General features: G+C 47.2%; 3 protein-coding genes across 5 annotated transcripts; 2 read left to right on the top strand and 1 right to left on the bottom strand.

Annotated features, from left to right (window-relative positions):
- Positions 1-706: 706 nt before the first annotated feature.
- Positions 707-3,902, top strand: LOC123095989 (ribosomal RNA small subunit methyltransferase E). The gene is made up of 8 exons (XM_044517569.1): positions 707-1,012; positions 1,302-1,375; positions 2,258-2,400; positions 2,529-2,575; positions 2,652-2,760; positions 2,900-2,961; positions 3,059-3,176; positions 3,604-3,902. The coding sequence occupies exons 1-8, from the start codon at positions 842-844 to the stop codon at positions 3,768-3,770; spliced, it is 891 nt and encodes a 296-aa protein (XP_044373504.1). The 5' UTR covers positions 707-841; the 3' UTR covers positions 3,771-3,902.
- On the bottom strand, positions 3,755-6,764 carry LOC123095988 (G-type lectin S-receptor-like serine/threonine-protein kinase At1g34300). The gene has a single exon (XM_044517568.1). It carries the CDS (start codon positions 6,461-6,463, stop codon positions 3,971-3,973), a length of 2,493 nt encoding a protein of 830 aa, XP_044373503.1. The 5' UTR covers positions 6,464-6,764; the 3' UTR covers positions 3,755-3,970.
- A 10,359-nt stretch (positions 6,765-17,123) lies between these two features.
- LOC123095987 (thioredoxin-like protein AAED1, chloroplastic) lies at positions 17,124-20,321 on the top strand. Of its 3 annotated transcripts, none has more exons than XR_006446394.1 (9): positions 17,124-17,511; positions 17,802-17,848; positions 17,977-18,091; positions 18,420-18,464; positions 18,949-19,008; positions 19,108-19,203; positions 19,318-19,456; positions 19,602-19,666; positions 20,038-20,321. XR_006446394.1 is itself a non-coding variant. In XM_044517567.1 (8 exons), exons 1-7 carry the CDS (start codon positions 17,236-17,238, stop codon positions 19,435-19,437), a joined length of 759 nt encoding a protein of 252 aa, XP_044373502.1. In that variant the 5' UTR covers positions 17,125-17,235; the 3' UTR covers positions 19,438-19,456; positions 19,602-20,321. The 3 variants fall into 3 exon arrangements, 1 of the variants encoding a protein (XP_044373502.1); XR_006446393.1 differs by having other exon boundaries at positions 19,963-20,321; XM_044517567.1 differs by having other exon boundaries at positions 17,125-17,511; positions 19,602-20,321.
- Positions 20,322-20,685: the final 364 nt, after the last annotated feature.

Raw genomic sequence — 20,685 nt, 5'->3', positions numbered from 1 at the left:
TGTGCAAAAATATGGACTTAGTTGCAGGTGTTTGGTTCTTATATCTTGTAAAAGAAATCTTTGCGCAAGAGATGGCACGATCCATACGATGTCAAAGTGGCACGATCCATCAAAGCGTCAACCTAAACGACCTAGGAGCCGTGAATCTAAGAGGCGGCGATGCCCGAGAAGACCAAAAATTGCCAAATGTTTATTTTATCTAGTCTGCCAATGCTTTCTTTTTTGCATGCACTCTGCTTGTTTAATAATGTTTTGGCTTCAATGTTTCACATATTATTTAAGAAACTAATGATGTGAGTGTCTGTCTACTTATTGAATATTTCAACCCCATACATGAAATGGTGTTTTAGTCACCTTATTGAATATTTCACATATGATTTAAGAGTACATCGTAACAAAAAACCTTCTTTTTACTCAAAACTACCTGTCATTTTGTAGTTTTTTCCCCTTTGAGGACAGTTCCTTTTTTTTAAGAATCGGACACTCCTTTGTATTTAGAGAGGTTTGAGGACAGTCCTTTTTTAGGTTTTTTTTAGAAGAGTCCTTTTTTTAGGGGTAGGACAGTCCTTTTGTAGGCTCGGCCAAGTCCAGCCTGATATACCGCCCAACTGGGCCTCAACGGGTCGGCGAGTCAGTCCAAACCAGCTGAACAGGCCGAATTACATTGGCGCGAGCCTGCAGGTCCAAGGCCGACGTTGCCTAAATGCGGCCCGCAACTGCCTCCTCGTTCTCTTCCCTCTCCGGTGCTCACTTGGCTCCTGCTCCGATATCCACCTCGGACCGGACCAACCACCAGCGGCGCAGGCCCGGCTGAGCCGCACGCGAGGACACTGCCGCAGCGATGCAACCCGCCGCCACCTTCTCGTCCTTCTCCGCGTTGATGCGCCGGCCTCCGCCGCCGGCCCGGCGCCTCCTCGTCGTCGCCGCCGCACGCGCGCACAGCACCGCCGGGGCAAGCCGTGCTCGCGGCGGCCTGCGGCGGTTCCACTCCCCGTCTCTCCCCTCGTCCAAGGTAACCGCGCTCATCTTATCACGTTCTCTTCCGTGTTGGCATTTCGTCGAGCGCTTTGCGTTCGTTCCTGAAACCTGTAATATTTGTTCTTGGTATCTTATGTTCTGGGAGCAGAAATGTCCGTGTTCCTCAATATATTGCGGTGACAAGACGACGTCTGTCGGATGAAACATTTCTCTTCCCACCTTTTAGGCATTTCGTCGAGCAGCCCTCTTGTGTTGGATTATTGTGATGTGTGGTGTTCCGCGGCTTCATACTGATCGTAGCGGTCATGGATGTTAATCTGCAGGGTGAGGTGGTTCGCATCCAAGGTGACGAGTTCTGGCACATGACACGGGTGTTGCGCCTTGGCGTCAATGACAGGTTGCACTGCTTCCATTTCTTTTTTCTTGTGTAACTTCTATGTGATACTCGATAATGTCAAGCTTAAATTTGTTAAGGGTAAATTTTCCTAGATATCCACTGCTTGATATACCAGTTTTAAGTTGTATCAGAAGCTCTATTTGGTTAGTTTAGTACTTCTCCCCAACTTCTTATACTATATGCAAAAGCTCTTTTATGGTGAACCTTTCCGATTTACAACAACAACCACACACATCTAATGACTTTAGGAACCCCTCAAAAAATATCTAATGACTTTAGGAGATTCGAAGAAATGCTTTAGCCGCCAGCCGGTATGCCCATGCACATAGTACATTTGTGTCTAGTATACCATTTTCTGGAAGACCAGTCCTATTTTTTGATATAGTATAGGCTCCAGTGTGAATTAGCACTACGAATTCAGATACAATGAGATATACAAAAGGGGCAAATGCCTAGTGAACAAAGCACAATATGATGACACTAAGACATGGCTCCTTTTCTTCTTGAAAAGTACACTGAACTGAAGATGGAATGTAAAACATACCTAACCTAGTTGTAAATCTTTTTAGACATTTTGTAAACCTGAGCAAGTGCTTTTCACCCTTTATTCTCAGATTTGCACAAAAGTGCTTGTTTGAACATGATATTTCCCCTAGTGGCATACAACCAAATCTAATATTTCTACTTCTGATGAATACCTGTTCACTTAAATTTCAGATTTCTACAGAAGCCTTCAATTGCACATGATATTTTCCCTAGTCATCTAGCACGAAATCTACTCTGTCATGTATCTTCAGTAGAATTTTACTACCATTTACATGTTTTATAATGATTCTACAAAGGATTCTGCACATGTTAAAACTTTGAAACAATCTTTTGAAGGGTCGAACTATTTGATGGGGCCGGTGGCTTAGTTGAAGGATCCATACAAAAGGTTGACAAGAATGGATCAGATGTTGAGTTATTAGAGAATGCGAGGCTCATTGCTCCTCAAGGCATTCAATGGCATGTCTTTGCTGCATTTGGTGAGCCACATAACTTTCAGAGTTTTTCTTTTTCTTTTGAGCTTCCGTAGATTTTCTGGAGTTGATCTGTACATCAGGAAAGTTTTTGCTACCCCATTCCTTGACAATTTCATAATCCCAACCCCCAGGGACGCTGAAAGGTGGACGTGCAGATTGGCTTATAGAGAAATGTACTGTATGTTATGTACTGCTTTATCTGTCCAGTTTCTTGTTTGTCTACTTCTAAATCAGTTTATACTTCATCTGTGTAGGAACTTGGCGCTTCCAGTGTTACGCCTCTTTTGACTGAACGATGCCATACGATAGCGGAAAATAGAGTGGACAGGTTGCAACGGCTGGTGCTAGCTGCAGTTAAACAATGTATGAAGTCGGAGTATCTCTCTATCTGTTAGACTGTTATATGCTGAATGAATGGCTATATGTTAGCTGTTCAGTGTCAAGATAACATTTGTGACGAAGATGTCAGTGCAACTAACTGCATTACTCTTGTGCTGTTTAGGCCAGAGAGTGCATGATATGTCACTGAAGCCCCCACTTGAGATACATGATCTTCCGCTGGCTGTAAGCACTCACAATCCATTCTTTGTGACCTTTGCGCGTAACACCGCAACCAATCAGATACTCATGCATTGGCTGCTTGGAATTTTTCTGTTATCAGGTGTCGCAATCGAAGCTTGCTTTCTTAGCATCTGCTGAAGCGCCTCCTGTTTTGAGCGTTTTGCCAAAGTGCAGCAGCGAGGAGGAAAGTGGGCTTTTAATCATTGGACCAGAAGGAGGTAACGTAGTAAATCTTGCTTGCTTTATATCCATCCATCTATCAAAGTGTTTCAACGAGAGTGACACCTGGTCAGTATTAGCATAAATCTTGCGTGATTTATATCTATCTATCTAAGTGTTTCAACGAAAGTGACACCTGGTCAGCATTAGCATACTAGCATTTTCACATAGATGCTTAATTACAACTTGCTTATCCCAAATCCGCGCTTCATGTTTCTTCATCTGATACGAGCTTCCTGCACTTGCTGAACAAAATGGTTTATCCTATGCAAAATAGCCACCCAAAATAGTAAGATCATAGAAAGTTTTCTGTACTTCACCTATTTGTCGGTTCCAGAGGCCGAGAGCAGTTGAACACAGGATGTGTAGTTGCATTCAATTGAACTTGGTTAGTTTCAAATATGGTTGTTTTCCACGTTTGGTCAGACTTTACGGAGGAGGAGGTGGGGGTTTTGAAGGCGGCTGGTGCGGTTCCCGTTGGTCTTGGTCCATGCAGGCTACGCGTGGAGACAGCTACGATATCACTCCTTTCTGCGCTCATGCTGTGGTCAGACTCTGCTCATCACCAAGAAGCACAGCAGCAACGCGGATAGTTCATAATTTGTGAACCATTTATAACATGTGGTTGGACTTGACTTTTCCAAGAGCATGCATGTATACGTAGTCGACAATCAATCAGTCAACTGAACTGGATCTGAGGTGGTATAATAGTATTATACACGTAACTAACAATTTGGCTTTGTTTTTATATTATACGACGACTAAAGTAAAGCAAAGAGAGAAGACTTGTTAGTTAGTCGTCCTGGACGCAGAAGATGGTTGGCTTGACGGGGTCGGTGATCTCGACAGTGCCCTCGAGCATCTTGGCGACCTTGCCCATGGAGGGGCGCATGTCGGCGCGGTCCTGGAGGCACCACATGGCCGTCTTGACCATGCGCTCGACGGTGGCGACGCTGTCGGCGTCGTCGTCGACGGCGAGGAGGATGCGGGGGTCCATGATGTCCTCGATGCGCCGCTCCACGTACACCTTCTCGTACGCCCACTTGGGGAAGTACCAGTCCTCGCTGCCCACCGACTCCTGCCGGAAGCCGTAGTTGCGCCGCCCGGACACGATCTCCAGCAGCACCATGCCGAAGCTGTACACGTCCGCCTTGGCCGTGATGGGCTCCCGGTGGATCACCCACTCGGGCGCCATGTAGCCGCGCGTGCCCCGGATCCGCGACATGGTCACCTTCTCCTTCTTGCTCGTCAGCTTGGACAGCCCGAAGTCCGACACCTTGGGGCAGAAGTCGTCCTCCAGCAGGATGTTCTCCGGCTTGATGTCGCAGTGCAGCACCCACTCCAGGCACTCCTCGTGCAGGTACGCGATCGCCCGCGCCACGCCCAGCGCGATCCGGTACCGGGTGTGCAGGTCCAGCATCACCGGCTGCCGCCCCTGGCCCTCACCCTGCGAGCTCTCCTCGCCGTCGCCTTGAGCGTCGCCGCCGGAGGGCGCCGCCGACGAGGAGCTCGAGAAGAGGTACTTGTCCAGCGAGCCGTTGGGCACGTACTCGTACACCAGCATGCGCTGGTCCTTGTCGGCGCAGAACCCCCACATGCGCACCAGGTTGAGGTGGTGCATCCGCGCGATGATGGTCACCTCCACCCAGAACTCCGCCTCGCCGCCGCCCACGCCGTGCAGCTGCTTCACCGCCACCGCGCGCCGGTCGGGGAGCTCGCCGCGGAACACCGTGCCGTACGCGCCGCGCCCCACCACGTCCGTGAAGTCCTTGGTCGCCGTCTTGAGCTCCGCGTACGAGAACCGCCGGGGCCCGCCGGCGGGGAGGTACTCCAGCCCCAGCGTGCGCGCCATCTCCCGGTACTGCGAGTACTTGCGCAGGAACGCCCAGAAGGACAGCACCCCCGCCAGCAGCTCCACTGCGAACAGCGCCGTGATGATGGCGATGTTGCGGATCGTCTTCGCCTTCTGCTTCGGCGGCACCGGCAGCGCCAGCTGCACCGGGCACACCGTGTCGATCATGCTCGTCATCCCCGTGAACGGGTTCGTGTCGTTCTCCGCCTCCGCCACCCGCACGAAGGTGGACATCTCCGTCCCCGGCGACCAGTACCCGTCCACCAGCCGCGTCTTGTACAGCAGGCACGTCCGGTCGCCGCCGAACTTGTAGCCGAACGCCGGGCAGCTGGGGTCGTCCCGGCACTTTTGCTCGCACACCTGCAGGTTACTGGGCGGCTGCTTGGCCATGTACGGGCCAGGATCGGAGGAAGATTTGGGCGCGCCGCTGGAGAAGGACACGAAGTCCAGCCGGACGAACTTGCCGGCGGCGCGCGCCACGCTCTTCTTGGCCTCGCAGCCGTCCCCTGCACCGGTCCTGTTGCGGAAGCCGGGCGGGCAGACGCAGGTGACGCCGTCGGCGCCCTTGGGGACGCAGATGGTGTTGTTGCCCCGGCAGGTGCCCTGGATGGTGCAGAGCTCCTGCACGAGCTCCCACACGACGCGCCACTCGCGTCTCGTGGGGAGCAGGCTGTAGAGGCGCAGGTTGCCGTCGTCGTCGAGCGTGAGGCGCCGCAGCCGGTCCCTGGCGCCCTTGTCGGAGGCGATGAGCGTCGGCGGGTTCCCGGCGCTGAGCTTCAGCTCGCCCTCGGTGGTGAGGTTGAGCAGCGTGCCGCCGCCGCTCATGTTGGCGTAGATGGAGCCCGACGTGTCCGCGCCGGAGAAGTACTTGAGCGCCATGGAGTTGACGAGCCGGTAGCGCCCGCTGGCGGACCGCAGCGTGGTGACGTCGGCGCTGTTGTTGTTCCCCTGGGGTATGTCCTGCCCCGGCATGAGCGTGTCCGTGGGGTCGCCGAAGCTAGACCAGGAGCCGAAGGCGAGGCTCCCCGTGTCGTTGAGCGTCAGCCGAGGAGCCGTGGCGTTGGCGCCGTTGGGCAGGGTCCAGATGGTGCTGGCCCCGGCCCAGGTGAGCACGCCGGCGGCGTTGACGACGAGGGTGGAGCTGCCGTCGGCCTCGACGACGACGCCGTTGGAAGTGTTGTGCGCGTACCATATGATGGTCTTGCCGTCTGCGCGGGAGGAGACGTTGGCGACCCAGACGGCGAAGCGGTACTTGCCGGCGGACGAGTCCGACGGCACGAAGCCGGCGGCCATGCCGCGACTTGGCGAGACGAGGATGCGGCTGGCCTCCGTCGGGAGCCAGGGCGTGGCGTCGTTGGCGGCGGGGAAGGAGGGCATCTGCTGAGCCTGGGCGCCGGCGAACGCCAGGAGGAGGAGGAGGCGGAGGAGGGCCATGGGGAATTGGGGATTCGATCGGTGCCCGACCGACTGCGGCTGGAATGGATGGATGAATCTGGTGGAAGCGGTGTACTTCTAGTGCTAATCCCCAACAGTTAACTAGTAGTAGCACCAGTTGTCCAATTTGGAGTAGTATATTGGTTGTGTTGAGAGTTGACTATTCCTAGTCTTTGTCTGCGCGCGAACGGAACGGAACGGAACAGGAGCGAAGAAAATTGATTCCCGGCGAGCGATGGCTCTTGACGAGATTGGTCTTGGACGACCTGGCTGGCATGGCTGCTCACTGATTTTACAATTTGCGCTGGACAAGATAGCAGCCTGTGATGTGACCCATTGGCTATTCATTTTCTCTACTTGGGCAGGAAATGGGTTTGTAGACTTTTGAAAACGAAAATGGGTCGTAAAAGGGGACGAAATGGGTTGTGAAAAATGACGGAAATTGATCAGATGTGCACAGAGCTACTACCAGCTTGTTTTCGTATTTTCGCGAAACGGATGATGCCTTGAAAACTAGGAAGGAATTCGGTGCCACATGGATAGGAAAGTGAATGAGCTATGTGAAGGAGGAGTCCATTGAATCGTGCCATGGGTCCCCGGTCTAGCTTACCAAAGCCTCTCTATGAATACTTATAATGTTCTCATGAATAGTGTAATTGCTGATGCACAATGAACTGATATCATAGAAAATATCCATAATTACCGAGTAAAAATTAAGACCTTACTAGCAAGGTGTTGGTGCGTTGCTACGGAACCACAATTAAATTAGTTCAGCTATGTCTTGAAGTTTGATAAATATTTTCCATAATTAAGCAAGTCATATGGAAGGGGACATATATGTGGATGATCAAGTCAAATGTCCAAATACAACCCTTTTGATTAGCATTAGTAGTTGGAGTGCACTCAAATGCTGCACCTTAACATAAAAAATATTTGAAGATGATACATACACCCAATGAATACGGTCTTAAGTATAATGATTATTTATGGGGAATCGTGTGATCTGTTTTCATATTTTACCAAATGTATAATACTTCACGAAACAAAGTTTGGGCCGGATTATGAAAATTTTCCTTCATGAAAGATGGTTACAGGTAACCTTATGTCCACTATGTTTGTGATCTATTTTTTTTTTGTCCCATTTTTTTTTGTTCCAACTATACAGGTAAAATGGAACATATTGCCAACACAAGTTGCACTCGGTCATCAAACACATCAACACAGATACAAACCCAGTGGTGTATATTTCATTCAACACCTATGGCTCGTCTTCCTCCTGCCACCTCATATGCTCCAGCTGTTGGGGAACGTAGCAATAATTCAAAATTTTCCTACGTGTCACCAAGATCAATCTAGGAGATGCTAGCAACGAGAGAGAGGGAGTGCATCTTCATACCCTTGAAGATCGCTAAGCGGAAGCGTTACAAGAACGCGGTTGATGGAGTCGTACTCGCAGCGATTCAAATCGCGGAAGATCCGATCTAGCGCCGAACGGACGGTGCCTCCGCGTTCAACACACATACAGCCCGGGGACGTCTCATCCTTCTTGATCCAGCAAGGGGAGAGGAGAAGTTGAGGGAGAACTCTAGCAGCACGACGGCGTGGTGGCAATGGAGCTCGTGGTTCTCCGGCAGAGCTTCGCTAAGCACTACGGAGGAGAAGGAGGAGGTGTACGAGGAGGGAGGGCTGCGCCAGGGAAGAGGTGCGGCTGCCCTCCCACCCCTCCACTATATATAGGGGCAAGGGGAGAGGGGGAGGCGCCCTAGGGTTTCCCCTAGGGGGCGGCGGCCAAGCAGATTGGATCTCCCTAGGGAAAATCCTAGGGAGACTTGCCCCCAAAGCCAAGCAGGTGGAGGCTTGCCTCCCAAGCCAGGTGGAGGCGCCCCACCTCCCCAAGAAACGTGGGAAAGGGTGTGGGGGGCGCACCACCCTTTAGTGGGCTGGTTTGCCCCTTCCCCTTTGGCTCATGAGGCCCTCCAACACTTGTCGAGGCTCCCGAAACACCTTTCGGTCATGCTGGCCATAGCCTGGTACCCCCGGAACACTTCCGGACTCCAATACCCTTCGTCCAATATATCGATCTCACCGCCGGACCATTCCGGAACTCCTCGTGATGTCCGGGATCTCATCCGGGACTCCGAACAATCTTCGGTAACCACATACTATTTCCCATAACAACTCTAGCGTCACCGAACCTTAAGTGTGTAGACCCTACGGGTTTGGGAACCATGCAGACATGACCGAGACACCTCTCCGGCCAATAACCAATAGCGGGATCTGGATACCCATATTGGCTCCCACATGTTCCACGATGATCTCATCGGATGAACCACGATGCCGGAGATTCAATCAATCCCATATACAATTCCCTGTGTCTATCGGTATGTTACTTGCCCGAGATTCGATCGTCGGTATCCCTATACCTTGTTCAATCTCGTTACCGGCAAGTCTCTTTACTCGTTCCGTAATACATGATCCCGTGACTAACTACTTAGTCACATTGAGCTCGTTATGATGATGCATTACCGAGTGGGACCAGAGATACCTCTCCGTCATACGGAGTGACAAATCCCAGTCTCGATTCGTACCAACCCAACAGACACTTTCGGAGATACCTGTAGTGCACCTTTATAGCCATCCAGTTACGTTGTGACGTTTGGCACACCCAAAGCATTCCTACGGTATCCAGGAGTTGCACAATCTCATGGTCTAAGGAAACGATACTTGACATTAGAAAAGCTCTTAGCAAACGAACTACACGATCTTGTGCTATGCTTAGGATTGGGTCTTGTCCATCACATCATTCTCCTAATGATGTGATCCCGTTATCAATGACATCCAATGTCCATGGTCAGGAAACCATAACCATCTATTGATCAACGAGCTAGTCAACTAGAGGCTTACTAGGGACATGTTGTGGTCTATGTATTCACACATGTATTACGGTTTCCAGTTAATACAATTATAGCATGAACAATAGACAATTATCATGAACAAGGAAATACAATAATAACCATTTTATTATTGCCTCTAGGGCATATTTCCAACAGTCTCCCACTTGCACTAGAGTCAATAATCTAGTTCACATCACCATGTGATTAACACTCAAAGTTCACATCGCCATGTGACTAATACCCAAGAGTTTACTAGAGTCAATAATCTAGTTCACATCACCATGTGATTAACACTCAATGAGTTCTAGGGTTTGATCATGTTATGCTTACGAGAGAGGTTTTAGTCAACGGGTCTGCAACATTCAGATCCGTGTGTGCTTTACAAATCTCTATGTCATCTTGTAGATGCAGCTACCACGCGCTACTTTGAGCTATTCCAAATAACTGCTCTACTATACGAATCCGGTTTACTACTCAGGGTCATCCGGATTAGTGTCAAAGTTTGCATCGACGTAACCCTTTACGACGAACTCCTTTTCCACCTCCATAATCGAGAAAATTCCTTAGTCCACTAGATACTAAGGATAAGTTCGACCGCTGTCATGTGATCCATTCCCGGATCACTCTTGTACCCCTTGACTAATTCATGGCAAGGCACACTTCAGGTGCGGTACACAGCATAGCATACTGTAGAGCCTACGTCTAAAGCATAGGGGACGACCTTCGTCCTTGCTCTCTCTTCTGCCGTGGTCAGGTCTTGAGTCTTTCAATACTCACACCTTGTAACACAGCCAAGAACTCCTTCTTTGCTGATCTATTTTGAACTCCTTCAAAATCCTGTCACGGTATGCATTCATTTGAAAGTACTATTAAGCGTTTTCGATCTATCCTTATAGATCTTGATGATCAATGTTCAAGTAGCTTAATCCAGGTTTTGCATTGAAAAACACTTTTCAAATGACCCTGTATGTTTTCCAGAAATTCTACATCATTTCTGATCAACAATATGTCAACAACATATACTCATCAGAAATTCTATAGTGCTCCCACTCACTTCTTTGGAAATACAAGTTTCTCATAAACTTTGTATAAACCCAAAATCTTTGATCATCTCATCAAAGCGTACATTCCAACTCCGAGATGCTTACTCCAATCCTTAGAAGGATTGCTGGAGCTTTGCATACTTGTTAGCATCTTTCAGGATTGACAAAACCTTCTGGTTGTATCACATACAACCTTTCCTCAAGAAAATCGTCGAGGAAACAATGTTTTTGACATCCTATCTGCAAGGTTTCATAAATAATGCAGTAACTGCTAATATAATTCCAACAGACTCTTAGCATCGCTACGAGTGAGAAAGTCTCATCGCAGTCAACTCCTTGAACTTGCCGGAAAACATCTTAACGACAAGCCGAGCTTTCTTAATGGTGACACTTACTATCATTGTCCGTCTTCCTTTTAAAATCCATCTGCACCCAACAGCCTTACGACCATCAAGTAGTTCTTCCAAAGTCTATACTTTGTTTTATACATGGATCCTCTCTCGGATTTTATGGCCTCGAGCCATTCGTCGGAATCTGGGCCCACCATCGTTTCTCCATAGCTCGTAGGTTCATTGTTGTCTAGCATCATGACTTCCAAGACAGGATTACGTACCACTCTGAGGTAGTACGCATCTTTGTCGTCCTACGAGGTTTGGTAGTGACTTGATCCGAAGTTTCATGATCACTGTCATAAGCTTCCACTTCAATTGGTGTAGGTGCCACAGGAACAACTTCCTGTGCCCTGCTACACACTAGTTGAAGCATGGTTCAATAACCTCATCAAGTCTCCACCATCCTCCCACTCAATTCTTTCGAGAAAAACTTTTCCTCGAGAAAGGACATGTTTCTAGAAACAATCACTTTGCTTCCGGATATGAAATAGGAGGTATACCCAACTGTTCTGGGTATTCTATGAAGATGCATTTATCCGCTTTGGGTTCGAGCTTATCAGCCTGAAACTTTTCCACATAAGCGTCGCAGCCCCAAACTTTTAAGAAACGACAACTTAGGTTTCTCTAAACCATAGTTCATACGGTGTCGTCTCAACGGAATTGCGTGGTGCCCTATTTAAAGTGAATGCGGTTGTCTCTAATGCCTAACCCATAAACGATAGTGGTAATTCAATAAGAGACATCATGGTATGCACCATATCCAATAGGGTGCAGTTATGATGTTCGGACACACCATCACATTATGGTGTTCCAGGCGGTATTAGTTGTGAAACAATTTCCACAATGTCTTAATTGTGTGCCAAACTCGTAACTCAGATATTTATCTCTATGATCATATCAGACATTTTATCCTCTTGTCACGATGATCTTCAACTTCACTCTGAAATTACTTGAACCTTTCAATATTTCAGACTTGTGTTTCATCAAGTAAATATCCTTAGAATCTACTCAAATCATCTGTGAAATAAGAGCATAACGATATTCACTGCGTGCCTCAGCACTCATTGGATTGCACATATCAAATGTATTACTTCCAACAAGTTGCTCTTTTGTTCCATCTCACTGAAAACGAGGCCTTTCAATCATCTTGCCCATGTGGTATGATTTGCATGTCTCAAGTGATTCAAAATCAAGTGAGTCCAAACGATCCATCTGTATGGACTTTCTTCATGCATATATACTAATAGACATGGTTCGCATGTCTCAATCTTTTCAAAAACGAGTGAGTCCAAAGATCCATCAACATGGAGCTTCTTCATGCGTTTTATACCAATATGACTCAAGTGGCAGTGCCACAAGTATGTGGTACTATCTTATATCTTTTGGCATGAACATGTGTATCACTACGATCGAGATTCAATAAGCCATTCATTTTAGGTGCAAGACCATTGAAGGTATTACTCAAATAAACAGAGTAATCATTATTCTCCTTAAATGAATTACCGTATTGTGATAAACATAATCCAATCATGTCTATGCTCAACGCAAACACCAAATAACAATTATTTAGGTTTAACACCAATCTCGATGGTAGAGGGAGCGTGCGATGTTTGATCACATCAACCTTGGAAACACTTCCAACACATATCGTCATCTCACCTTTAGCTAGTCTCTGTTTATTCCATAGCCTTTTATTTCGAGTTACCAACACTTAGCAACCGAACCGGTATCTAATACCCTGGTGCTACTAGGAGTACTAGTAAAGTACACATTAATATAATGTATATCCAATATACTTCTGTCGACCTTGCCTGCCTTCTCATCTACCAAGTATCTAGGGTAGTTCTGCTTCAGTGACCGTTCCCCTCATTACAGAAGCACTTAGTCTCGGGTTTGGGTTCAACCTTGGGTTTCTTTACTAGAGCAGCAACTGATTTGCCGTTTCATGAAGTATCCCTTCTTTCCCTTGCCCTTTTTGAAACTAGTGGTTTGACTAACCATCAACAATTGATGCTCCTACTTGATTTCTACTTTCGCGGTGTCAAACATCGCGAGTTGCTCAAGGAGCATCATGTCTATCCCTGATATGTTATAGTTCATCACAAAGCTCTAATAGCTTGGTGGCAGTGACTATGGAGAACCATCACTATCTCATCTGGAAGATTAACTCCCACTCGATTCAAGCGATTGTAGTACTCAGACAATCTGAGCACATGCTCAACGATTGAGCTTTTCTCCCTTAGTTTGCAGGCTTAAGAAACTTGTCAGAGGTCTCATACCTCTTGACGTGGGCACTAGTCTAAAATCCCAATTTCAGTCTTTGGAACATCTCATATGTTCTGCGACGTTTCAAAAACGTCTTTGGCGCCTCAATTCTAAACCGTTAGCATTACGCACTGAACTATCACGTAGTCATCAAAACGTGTATGTCAGATGTTCGCAACATCCACAGACGACGCTCGAGGTTCAGCACACCGAGCGGTGCATTAAGGACATAAGCCTTCTGCGCAGCATTGAGGACAATCCTCAGTTTACGGACCCAGTCCGCATAATTGCTACTATCAACTTTCAACTAAATTTTATCTAGGAACATATCTTAAACAGTAGAACCAAAGCGTAAGCTATGACATAATTTGCAAAGACCTTTTGACTATGTTCATGATAATTAAGTTCATCTAATTATTTAATGAACTCCCACTCAGATAGACATCCCTCTAGTCATCTAAGTGATACATGATCCGAGTCAACTAGGCCGTGTCCGATCATCACGTGAGACGGACTAGTCATCATCGGTGAACATCTCCATGTTGATCGTATCTACTATACGACTCATGTTCGACCTTTCGGTCTCTTGTGTTCCGAGGCCATGTCTGTACATGCTAGGCTCGTCAAGTCAACCTAAGTGTTTCGCATGTGTAAATCTGGCTTACACCCGTTGTATGCGAACGTTAGAATCTATCACACCCGATCATCACGTGGTGCTTCGAAACAACGAACCTTCGCAACGGTGCACAGTTAGGGGGAACACATCTCTTGAAATTTTAGTGAGGGATCATCTTGTTTATGCTACCGTCGTTCTAAGCAAATAAGATGTAAACATGACAAACATCACATGCAAATCATAAAGTGACATGATATGGCCAATATCATCTTGCGCCCTTTGATCTCCATCTTCGAGGCGCGGCATGATCACCTTCGTCACCGGCATGACACCATGATCTCCATCATCATGATCTCCATCATCGTGTCTTCATGAAGTTGTCTCGCCAACTATTACTTCTACTACTATGGCTAACGGTTAGCAATAAAGTAAAGTAATTACATGGCGTTTTTCATTGACATGCAGGTCATACAATAAATTAAGACAACTCCTATGGCTCCTGCCGGTTGTCATACTCATCGACATGCAAGTCGTGATTCCTATTACAAGAACATGATCAATCTCATACATCACATATATCATTCATCACATCCTTTTGGCCATATCACATCACATAGCATACCCTGCAAAAACAAGTTAGACGTCCTCTAATTGTTGTTGCATGTTTTACGTGGCTGCTATGGGTTTCTAGCAAGAACGTTTCTTACCTACGCAAAAGCCACAACGGTCATATGCCAATTGCTATTTACCCTTCATAAGGACCCTTTTCATCGAATCCGATCCAACTAAAGTGGGAGAGACAGACACCCGCTAGCCACCTTATGCATCAAGTGCATGTCAGTCGGTGGAACCTGTCTCACGTAAGAGTACGTGTAAGGTCGGTCCGGGCCGCTTCATCCCACAATGCCACCGAATCAAGATAAGACTAGTAACGGCAAGCAAATTGAACAAATCATCGCCCACAACTACTTTGTGTTCTACTCGTGCATAGAATCTACGCATAGACCTAGCTCATGATGCCACTGTTGGGGAACGTAGCAATAATTCAAAATTTTCCTACGTGTCACCAAGATCAATCTAGGAGATGCTAGCAACGAGAGAGAGGGAGTGCATCTTCATACCCTTGAAGATCGCTAAGCGGAAGCGTTACAAGAACGCGGTTGATGGAGTCGTACTCGCAGCGATTCAAATCGCGGAAGATCCGATCTAGCGCCGAACGGACGGCGCCTCCGCGTTCAACACACATACAGCCCGGGGACGTCTCCTCCTTCTTGATCCAGCAAGGGGAGAGGAGAAGTTGAGGGAGAACTCTAGCAGCACGACGGCGTGGTGGCAATGGAGCTCGTGGTTCTCCGGCAGAGCTTCGCTAAGCACTACGGAGGAGAAGGAGGAGGTGTATGAGGAGGGAGGGCTGCGCCAGGGAAGAGGTGCGGCTGCCCTCCCACCCCTCCACTATATATAGGGGCAAGGGGAGAGGGGGAGGCGCCCTAGGGTTTCCCCTAGGGGGCGGCGGCCAAGCAGATTGGATCTCCCTAGGGAAAATCCTAGGGAGACTTGCCCCCAAAGCCAAGCAGGTGGAGGCTTGCCTCCCAAGCCAGGTGGAGGCGCCCCACCTCCCCAAGTAACGTGGGAAAGGGTGGGGGGGCGCACCACCCTTTAGTGGGCTGGTTTGCCCCTTCCCCTTTGGCCCATGAGGCCCTCCAACACTTGTCGAGGCTCTCGAAACACCTTTCGGTCATGCTGGCCATAGCCTGGTACCCTCGGAACACTTCCGGACTCCAATACCCTTCGTCCAATATATCGATCTTCACCGCCGGACCATTCCGGAACTCCTCGTGATGTCCGGGATCTCATCCGGGACTCCGAACAACCTTCGGTAACCACATACTATTTCCCATAACAACTCTAGCGTCACCGAACCTTAAGTGTGTAGACCCTACGGGTTCGGGAACCATGCAGACATGACCGAGACACCTCTCCGGCCAATAACCAATAGCGGGATCTGGATACCCATATTGGCTCCCACATGTTCCACGATGATCTCATCGGATGAACCATGATGTCGGGGATTCAATCAATCCCGTATACAATTCCCTGTGTCTATCGGTATGTTACTTGCCCGAGATTCGATCGTCGGTATCCCTATACCTTGTTCAATCTCGTTACCAGCAAGTCTCTTTACTCGTTCCGTAATACATGATCCCATGACTAACTACTTAGTCACATTGAGCTCGTTATGATGATGCATTACCGAGTAGGCCCAGAGATACCTCTCCGTCATACGGAGTGACAAATCCCAGTCTCGATTCGTACCAACCCAACAGACACTTTCGGAGATACCTGTAGTGCATCTTTATAGCCATCCAATTACGTTGTGACGTTTGGCACACCCAAAGCATTCCTACGGTATCCAGGAGTTGCACAATCTCATGGTCTAAGGAAACGATACTTGACATTAGAAAAGCTCTTAGCAAACGAACTACACGATCTTGTGCTATGCTTAGGATTGGGTCTTGTCCATCACATCATTCTCCTAATGATGTGATCCCGTTATCAATGACATCCAATGTCCATGGTCAGGAAACCATAACCATCTATTGATCAACGAGCTAGTCAACTAGAGGCTTACTAGGGACATGTTGTGGTCTATGTATTCACACATGTATTACGGTTTCCAGTTAATACAATTATAGCATGAACAATAGACAATTATCATGAACAAAGAAATACAATAATAACCATTTTATTATTGCCTCTAGGGCATATTTCCAACACCAGCGACATCGTCGACCCTTCTCAGTTCTCACACATGCCTCCTTGGTCTAACCCCATCCTACGGCCACCTTACAATAGTGAAAGAAGAGGTTAGTACGGCAGCGAAAGCAAAGTGGACGCGCATGATAGTGGTTGTCTTCGAGAGTTGTGTTTATTATCAAGAAAGGTTTCCACACATAAAAATATTGTTGTGAGAGTAAGACCTCATCCCCATGCATGTTAAAAAAATAGTGTTTACACCCAAAAAACTGTTAATGGTCCGATTGAAAAACTGAAATTCAATTCATTAGCGAGCCTTTGTTGTAGGGCACATTCTCTGATGACTTCGATAACTCGGGGTCATTTCTTGAGGAAAGACACAGAAACCTTTTGCTATCTAAACCAGATCTGCATCACACCGCGATCAAAGAGAAGCTCGGTATATGACGGTTAGCGTGTGTCAATTATGGCGGGCCTACATTTCAAGTACACTAGAGCTTGGTCTCGGCTGTGACGGCCAACCTTCAATGAGAACGATGTCTGTTTCACTCCCCTCTGAATGGAAAAAAAGGAATTTTGAGCAATTTTTATTTTTGAAACTTTGCAAATTTTGAGTTAATAAGGACTAGATATGCACTTCAATCAAATTAAAAAAGAGAGAAAAAAATATTGCACTCTCCTTGACGAATCTGTGGCCACGCCTCCCGTCCCGCCACCGGGAAACCCATCTCCACGCACCGCATCGGTCCGCTTGCTCTTGCTCGGCCTGTCTTGCTCTCGGACAGGGTTTCGCCGCGTACACCTAGCCATGGCCGCCTCGCTACCACGCCTCTCCCTCCCGCCGACGGCCGCTCTCCCTGCCGTCGCCTCCTCTCGCTACCGCCCCGACCTCGCCCCCGTCCCCAACCGCCGCCGCCTCGGCCTCCGTCTCCACCGCTCGCCGGTGGCACCTGCGGCTGCCGCGAGCTCGCCGTCCGGTCCGTATTCTTCACCGGAACCAGGGTCGGGCATCGGTGGCGTCGCCATCTTCTCCGCGGCCACCGGCGAGCCCGTCCTGATCAGGGATCTGTGGGACCAGAACGAGGTAGAGATGCAGATGCTCACCCTTTTCTCCGATTAGCTTAGTCTTTGTCTTACGAGGAGATGTAGCATAGGAAATATTCTACTGTATCTAGTTTGAGGTTCAGGTTTGCAACTCAGAGGTTCTTGTCAGAATCAGGGGCGTCCATTCATTTGTTGCTTTGCTTGAACAAATTGTACTCCTTCTGTAGGTCGAAACACTAAATCCCATTTAGCTAAGAAATCATTTGATTTCCCTTTTTAATTTGTTGCGGTACATAACTAAATTGGGGGAGTAATTCGCTGTTTGTGCAGGGAATGGCTGTCGTGGCGTTGCTAAGGCATTTCGGATGTCCTTGCTGGTAAGAGAGATAGCTCCCCCTCCTTCTGTAGACGAATTTTATCACCTGGATATAGTTTGTGCGTGTTGGTTTGATTTTTTTTTTTCTGAGCTAATCATGAACTCTACTTGTGACCGTGTCCTCTGCAGCTGGGAATTGGCCTTGACGCTGAAGGACGCGAAAGAAAGATTTGATTCTGCTGGCGTCAAACTAATTGCTGTTGGTGTTGGCACTCCTGATAAAGCCCGTATTCTTGCTGAGCGTGTATGTAATACACTTTATTTATAGCTTATCTTGTACCCTCTCAGCACACACTGCGAACTTTGATGACATCTATAGTCTTATTCAGACACAGATTTTTTACCATTTGAGCTTCAACTTTTTGAGGGTATTCGCCCATCAATAATTGCAATAGATCATTGCCATAATTGCACAATCCTGCTGATGTTTTAATTTAACTTGTTCACCTCATGTGGGACTAGCTAGACAATGGATGTCTTTAAACCACAATTGTTCATATATGTTATATTTGCTGGTGATATTTGAATATTTTCAGCCCTAAGTAACTTTGTTTAAAATATGTTTAATGCAGTTGCCCTTTCCATTGGATTACCTCTACGCTGATCCTGAGCGCAAGGTACTAATTCGCATGCTCATGCCTTAATGTACCTACTGGATATTGCTATACTGTATGGGCACATCATATACTGCTCGCATTTACATTATATCTGTTAAACTTGTTAGCATCTCCTAGCCATTGGCTGCATTGTACGAAGTCCTAGCAGGATTGATCCCATAGAAATGTGACTATTTTGAAGAAAGAGTGTTGGAAATTATCTTATTTTTGGGCCAGCGATCATGAGCATATGTAATGATTAGTTTTTCTGTTGGAAATGGTCCTTGTTGCTACTGTGGTTCTCCTCGTTAAGCCTATGTATACATTTTGCTCGTTTCTTCAAACTTACATGCAGCCATGTAGATAGGTAAATGAGATAGACACATGGACATACACTATTTGGTACATGAGGATCAATCATCTGAGGATTGGAAATTACATAATCAAACAAAACCATTTTACTTACTCCGTCTCTAAGTGCATGACTTCCATTTACCTTTTTCAGGCTTATGATCTCTTGGGCCTATATTTTGGTGTTGGTCGCACATTCTTCAACCCAGCCAGTGTAAGCATCATTTTGTAGCAGTGATTTTTTATTTGTATAGTTGTTTTATCATGAAAGTCGCGTGGACATTGTCCTGAACAAGAACACATTTCTTTGAAGGTGAAAGTATTTTCTCGGTTTGATTCCCTCAAGGAGGCGACAAAGAACTATACAATCGAAGCCACCCCAGATGACAGGCCAAGTGTCCTGCAACAGGTTAGATCATTTACCCATAATCAACTGTCTGCAACTACTATCTGAACTTCATTAACGATTTTACAGAGTCTTCTTGATCGATGGAACTGCATTTTTGTTTGCTATATTCGTTAGGGTGGAATGTTCGTGTTCAAAGGGAAAGAACTGTTATATGCAAGGAAGGATGAGGGCACAGGTGATCATGCACCATTAGATGATGTCCTGAACATCTGCTGTAAAGTTCCAGTAGCCTGATGTTGAATCCTACAAACTGGTATGCCAGATCTCGTGCTTTTATTCCCATCCTAACACACAACAATGCCACATTAAGTGTTCTTTTTTGGTTGGTGTAAAGAGTACTTTCAGTTTTTTTTATGTCAGCGCAGGGTCCATTCTTACTGCATAAACTTACTGCGCAGGTGCTTCTCGTAGAGACATTTCATAAGCTTGGCATCAGATGACTTTCGAGATACTGGATCCTGATGTAAGGGTAGCATCCGCCCCATGTACATGTATTAAGATTTTTGGCAAACTTTCTAACACCTTGTTAATTATAGAAGCTTAGCAGGGTTGGTTTTTGGTAGATATATGTAACTAATTACGAACAGTGCACAGTGAGCTAAAATATAGCGATACGTTATCTTCAGCATGTGTATTGGGCTTTATCAATTTAAAGCCGGGTGCTTCTTGGGTCTTTCTTCTAAAATATTATAGCAATAATGTATAGTACTATTTCTCTTGGAATGTTGCATATATCCACAAGTGTCCATTTTCTTGTAGAATGCTGCATACCTGGCTACCTGCACATCATGCAATTGGGCAGTACTAATATCAAGGAGCGCAAATGCTACACAGGATCTCCAATGGTCAAAACCCCAGTCTCTGACCCACCTACCCCGTGGAGACCAAGGAAGCTGCTATTTTGGAAGCCTTTTTTTGGGGGGTCAAACTGGAGCCCTCCAGGGAGGTTGATGGCTTCAAAAGCCTTTTTGGAGTTACATCTCGTTGAGTATATTGATTATTAAGAAAGACGAGATAGACTAGGATTTGTTCTGGTTTGTCTTGTACTCCAAATTGGTCATTGTACTTCTATATATATGCCCATGAGGCTCAAGCAATACAACGAACTATTTCACCAATCATCACTCTCCCTTCGAACATGGTATCAGCTTAACCGATTCAACCCTAGCCGCTGCCCGTCGCTTCCACTCCGTGCGCCGCCCCCGGGGCGGTCGGCCTCCATGACCGCCGCCGGGGGCTACGCCACCCGTACCTAGGATTCGTGCGCCGGTCGTGTTGATCGGTTGTCCTAGAAAGTCTTTTTTCTGATCCTTGATCCGGGGTTTTTTCTCTCTCTCGCTGGTCGTCTTGATCAGTGCTTTCTTTTTCGTTTTCTGATCTAAAATCGGTTTGCGTCGCCCGCCACCGCCGTCGACCTCCACGCGTCTCTACTCCTACTTCGGCCTCAACTACAACGGCATCTTCTCCGACTTGGCGGCCTGG

Source organism: Triticum aestivum, chromosome 4D (assembly GCF_018294505.1).
Source record: "Triticum aestivum cultivar Chinese Spring chromosome 4D, IWGSC CS RefSeq v2.1, whole genome shotgun sequence".
Lineage (NCBI taxonomy): Eukaryota > Viridiplantae > Streptophyta > Magnoliopsida > Poales > Poaceae > Triticum > Triticum aestivum.
The sequence above is the reverse complement of the archived record's forward strand: the minus strand, read 5'-3'. Positions and strand labels throughout refer to the sequence as shown.

Excerpts from the sequence above, each read along its gene's own strand:
- LOC123095989 (XM_044517569.1), top strand. The coding sequence starts at position 842 with ATGCAACCCGCCGCCACCTTCTCGTCCTTCTCCGCGTTGATGCGCCGG. Across the intron at positions 2,401-2,528 it reads GCATGTCTTTGCTGCATTTG|GGACGCTGAAAGGTGGACGT; the intron begins GTGAGCCACATA and ends CCCAACCCCCAG. Across the intron at positions 3,177-3,603 it reads AATCATTGGACCAGAAGGAG|ACTTTACGGAGGAGGAGGTG; the intron begins GTAACGTAGTAA and ends ACGTTTGGTCAG.
- LOC123095988 (XM_044517568.1), bottom strand. The coding sequence starts at position 6,463 with ATGGCCCTCCTCCGCCTCCTCCTCCTCCTGGCGTTCGCCGGCGCCCAG.
- LOC123095987 (XM_044517567.1), top strand. The coding sequence starts at position 17,236 with ATGGCCGCCTCGCTACCACGCCTCTCCCTCCCGCCGACGGCCGCTCTC. Across the intron at positions 18,092-18,419 it reads CCCGTATTCTTGCTGAGCGT|TTGCCCTTTCCATTGGATTA; the intron begins GTATGTAATACA and ends TGTTTAATGCAG. Across the intron at positions 19,009-19,107 it reads CATTCTTCAACCCAGCCAGT|GTGAAAGTATTTTCTCGGTT; the intron begins GTAAGCATCATT and ends ATTTCTTTGAAG.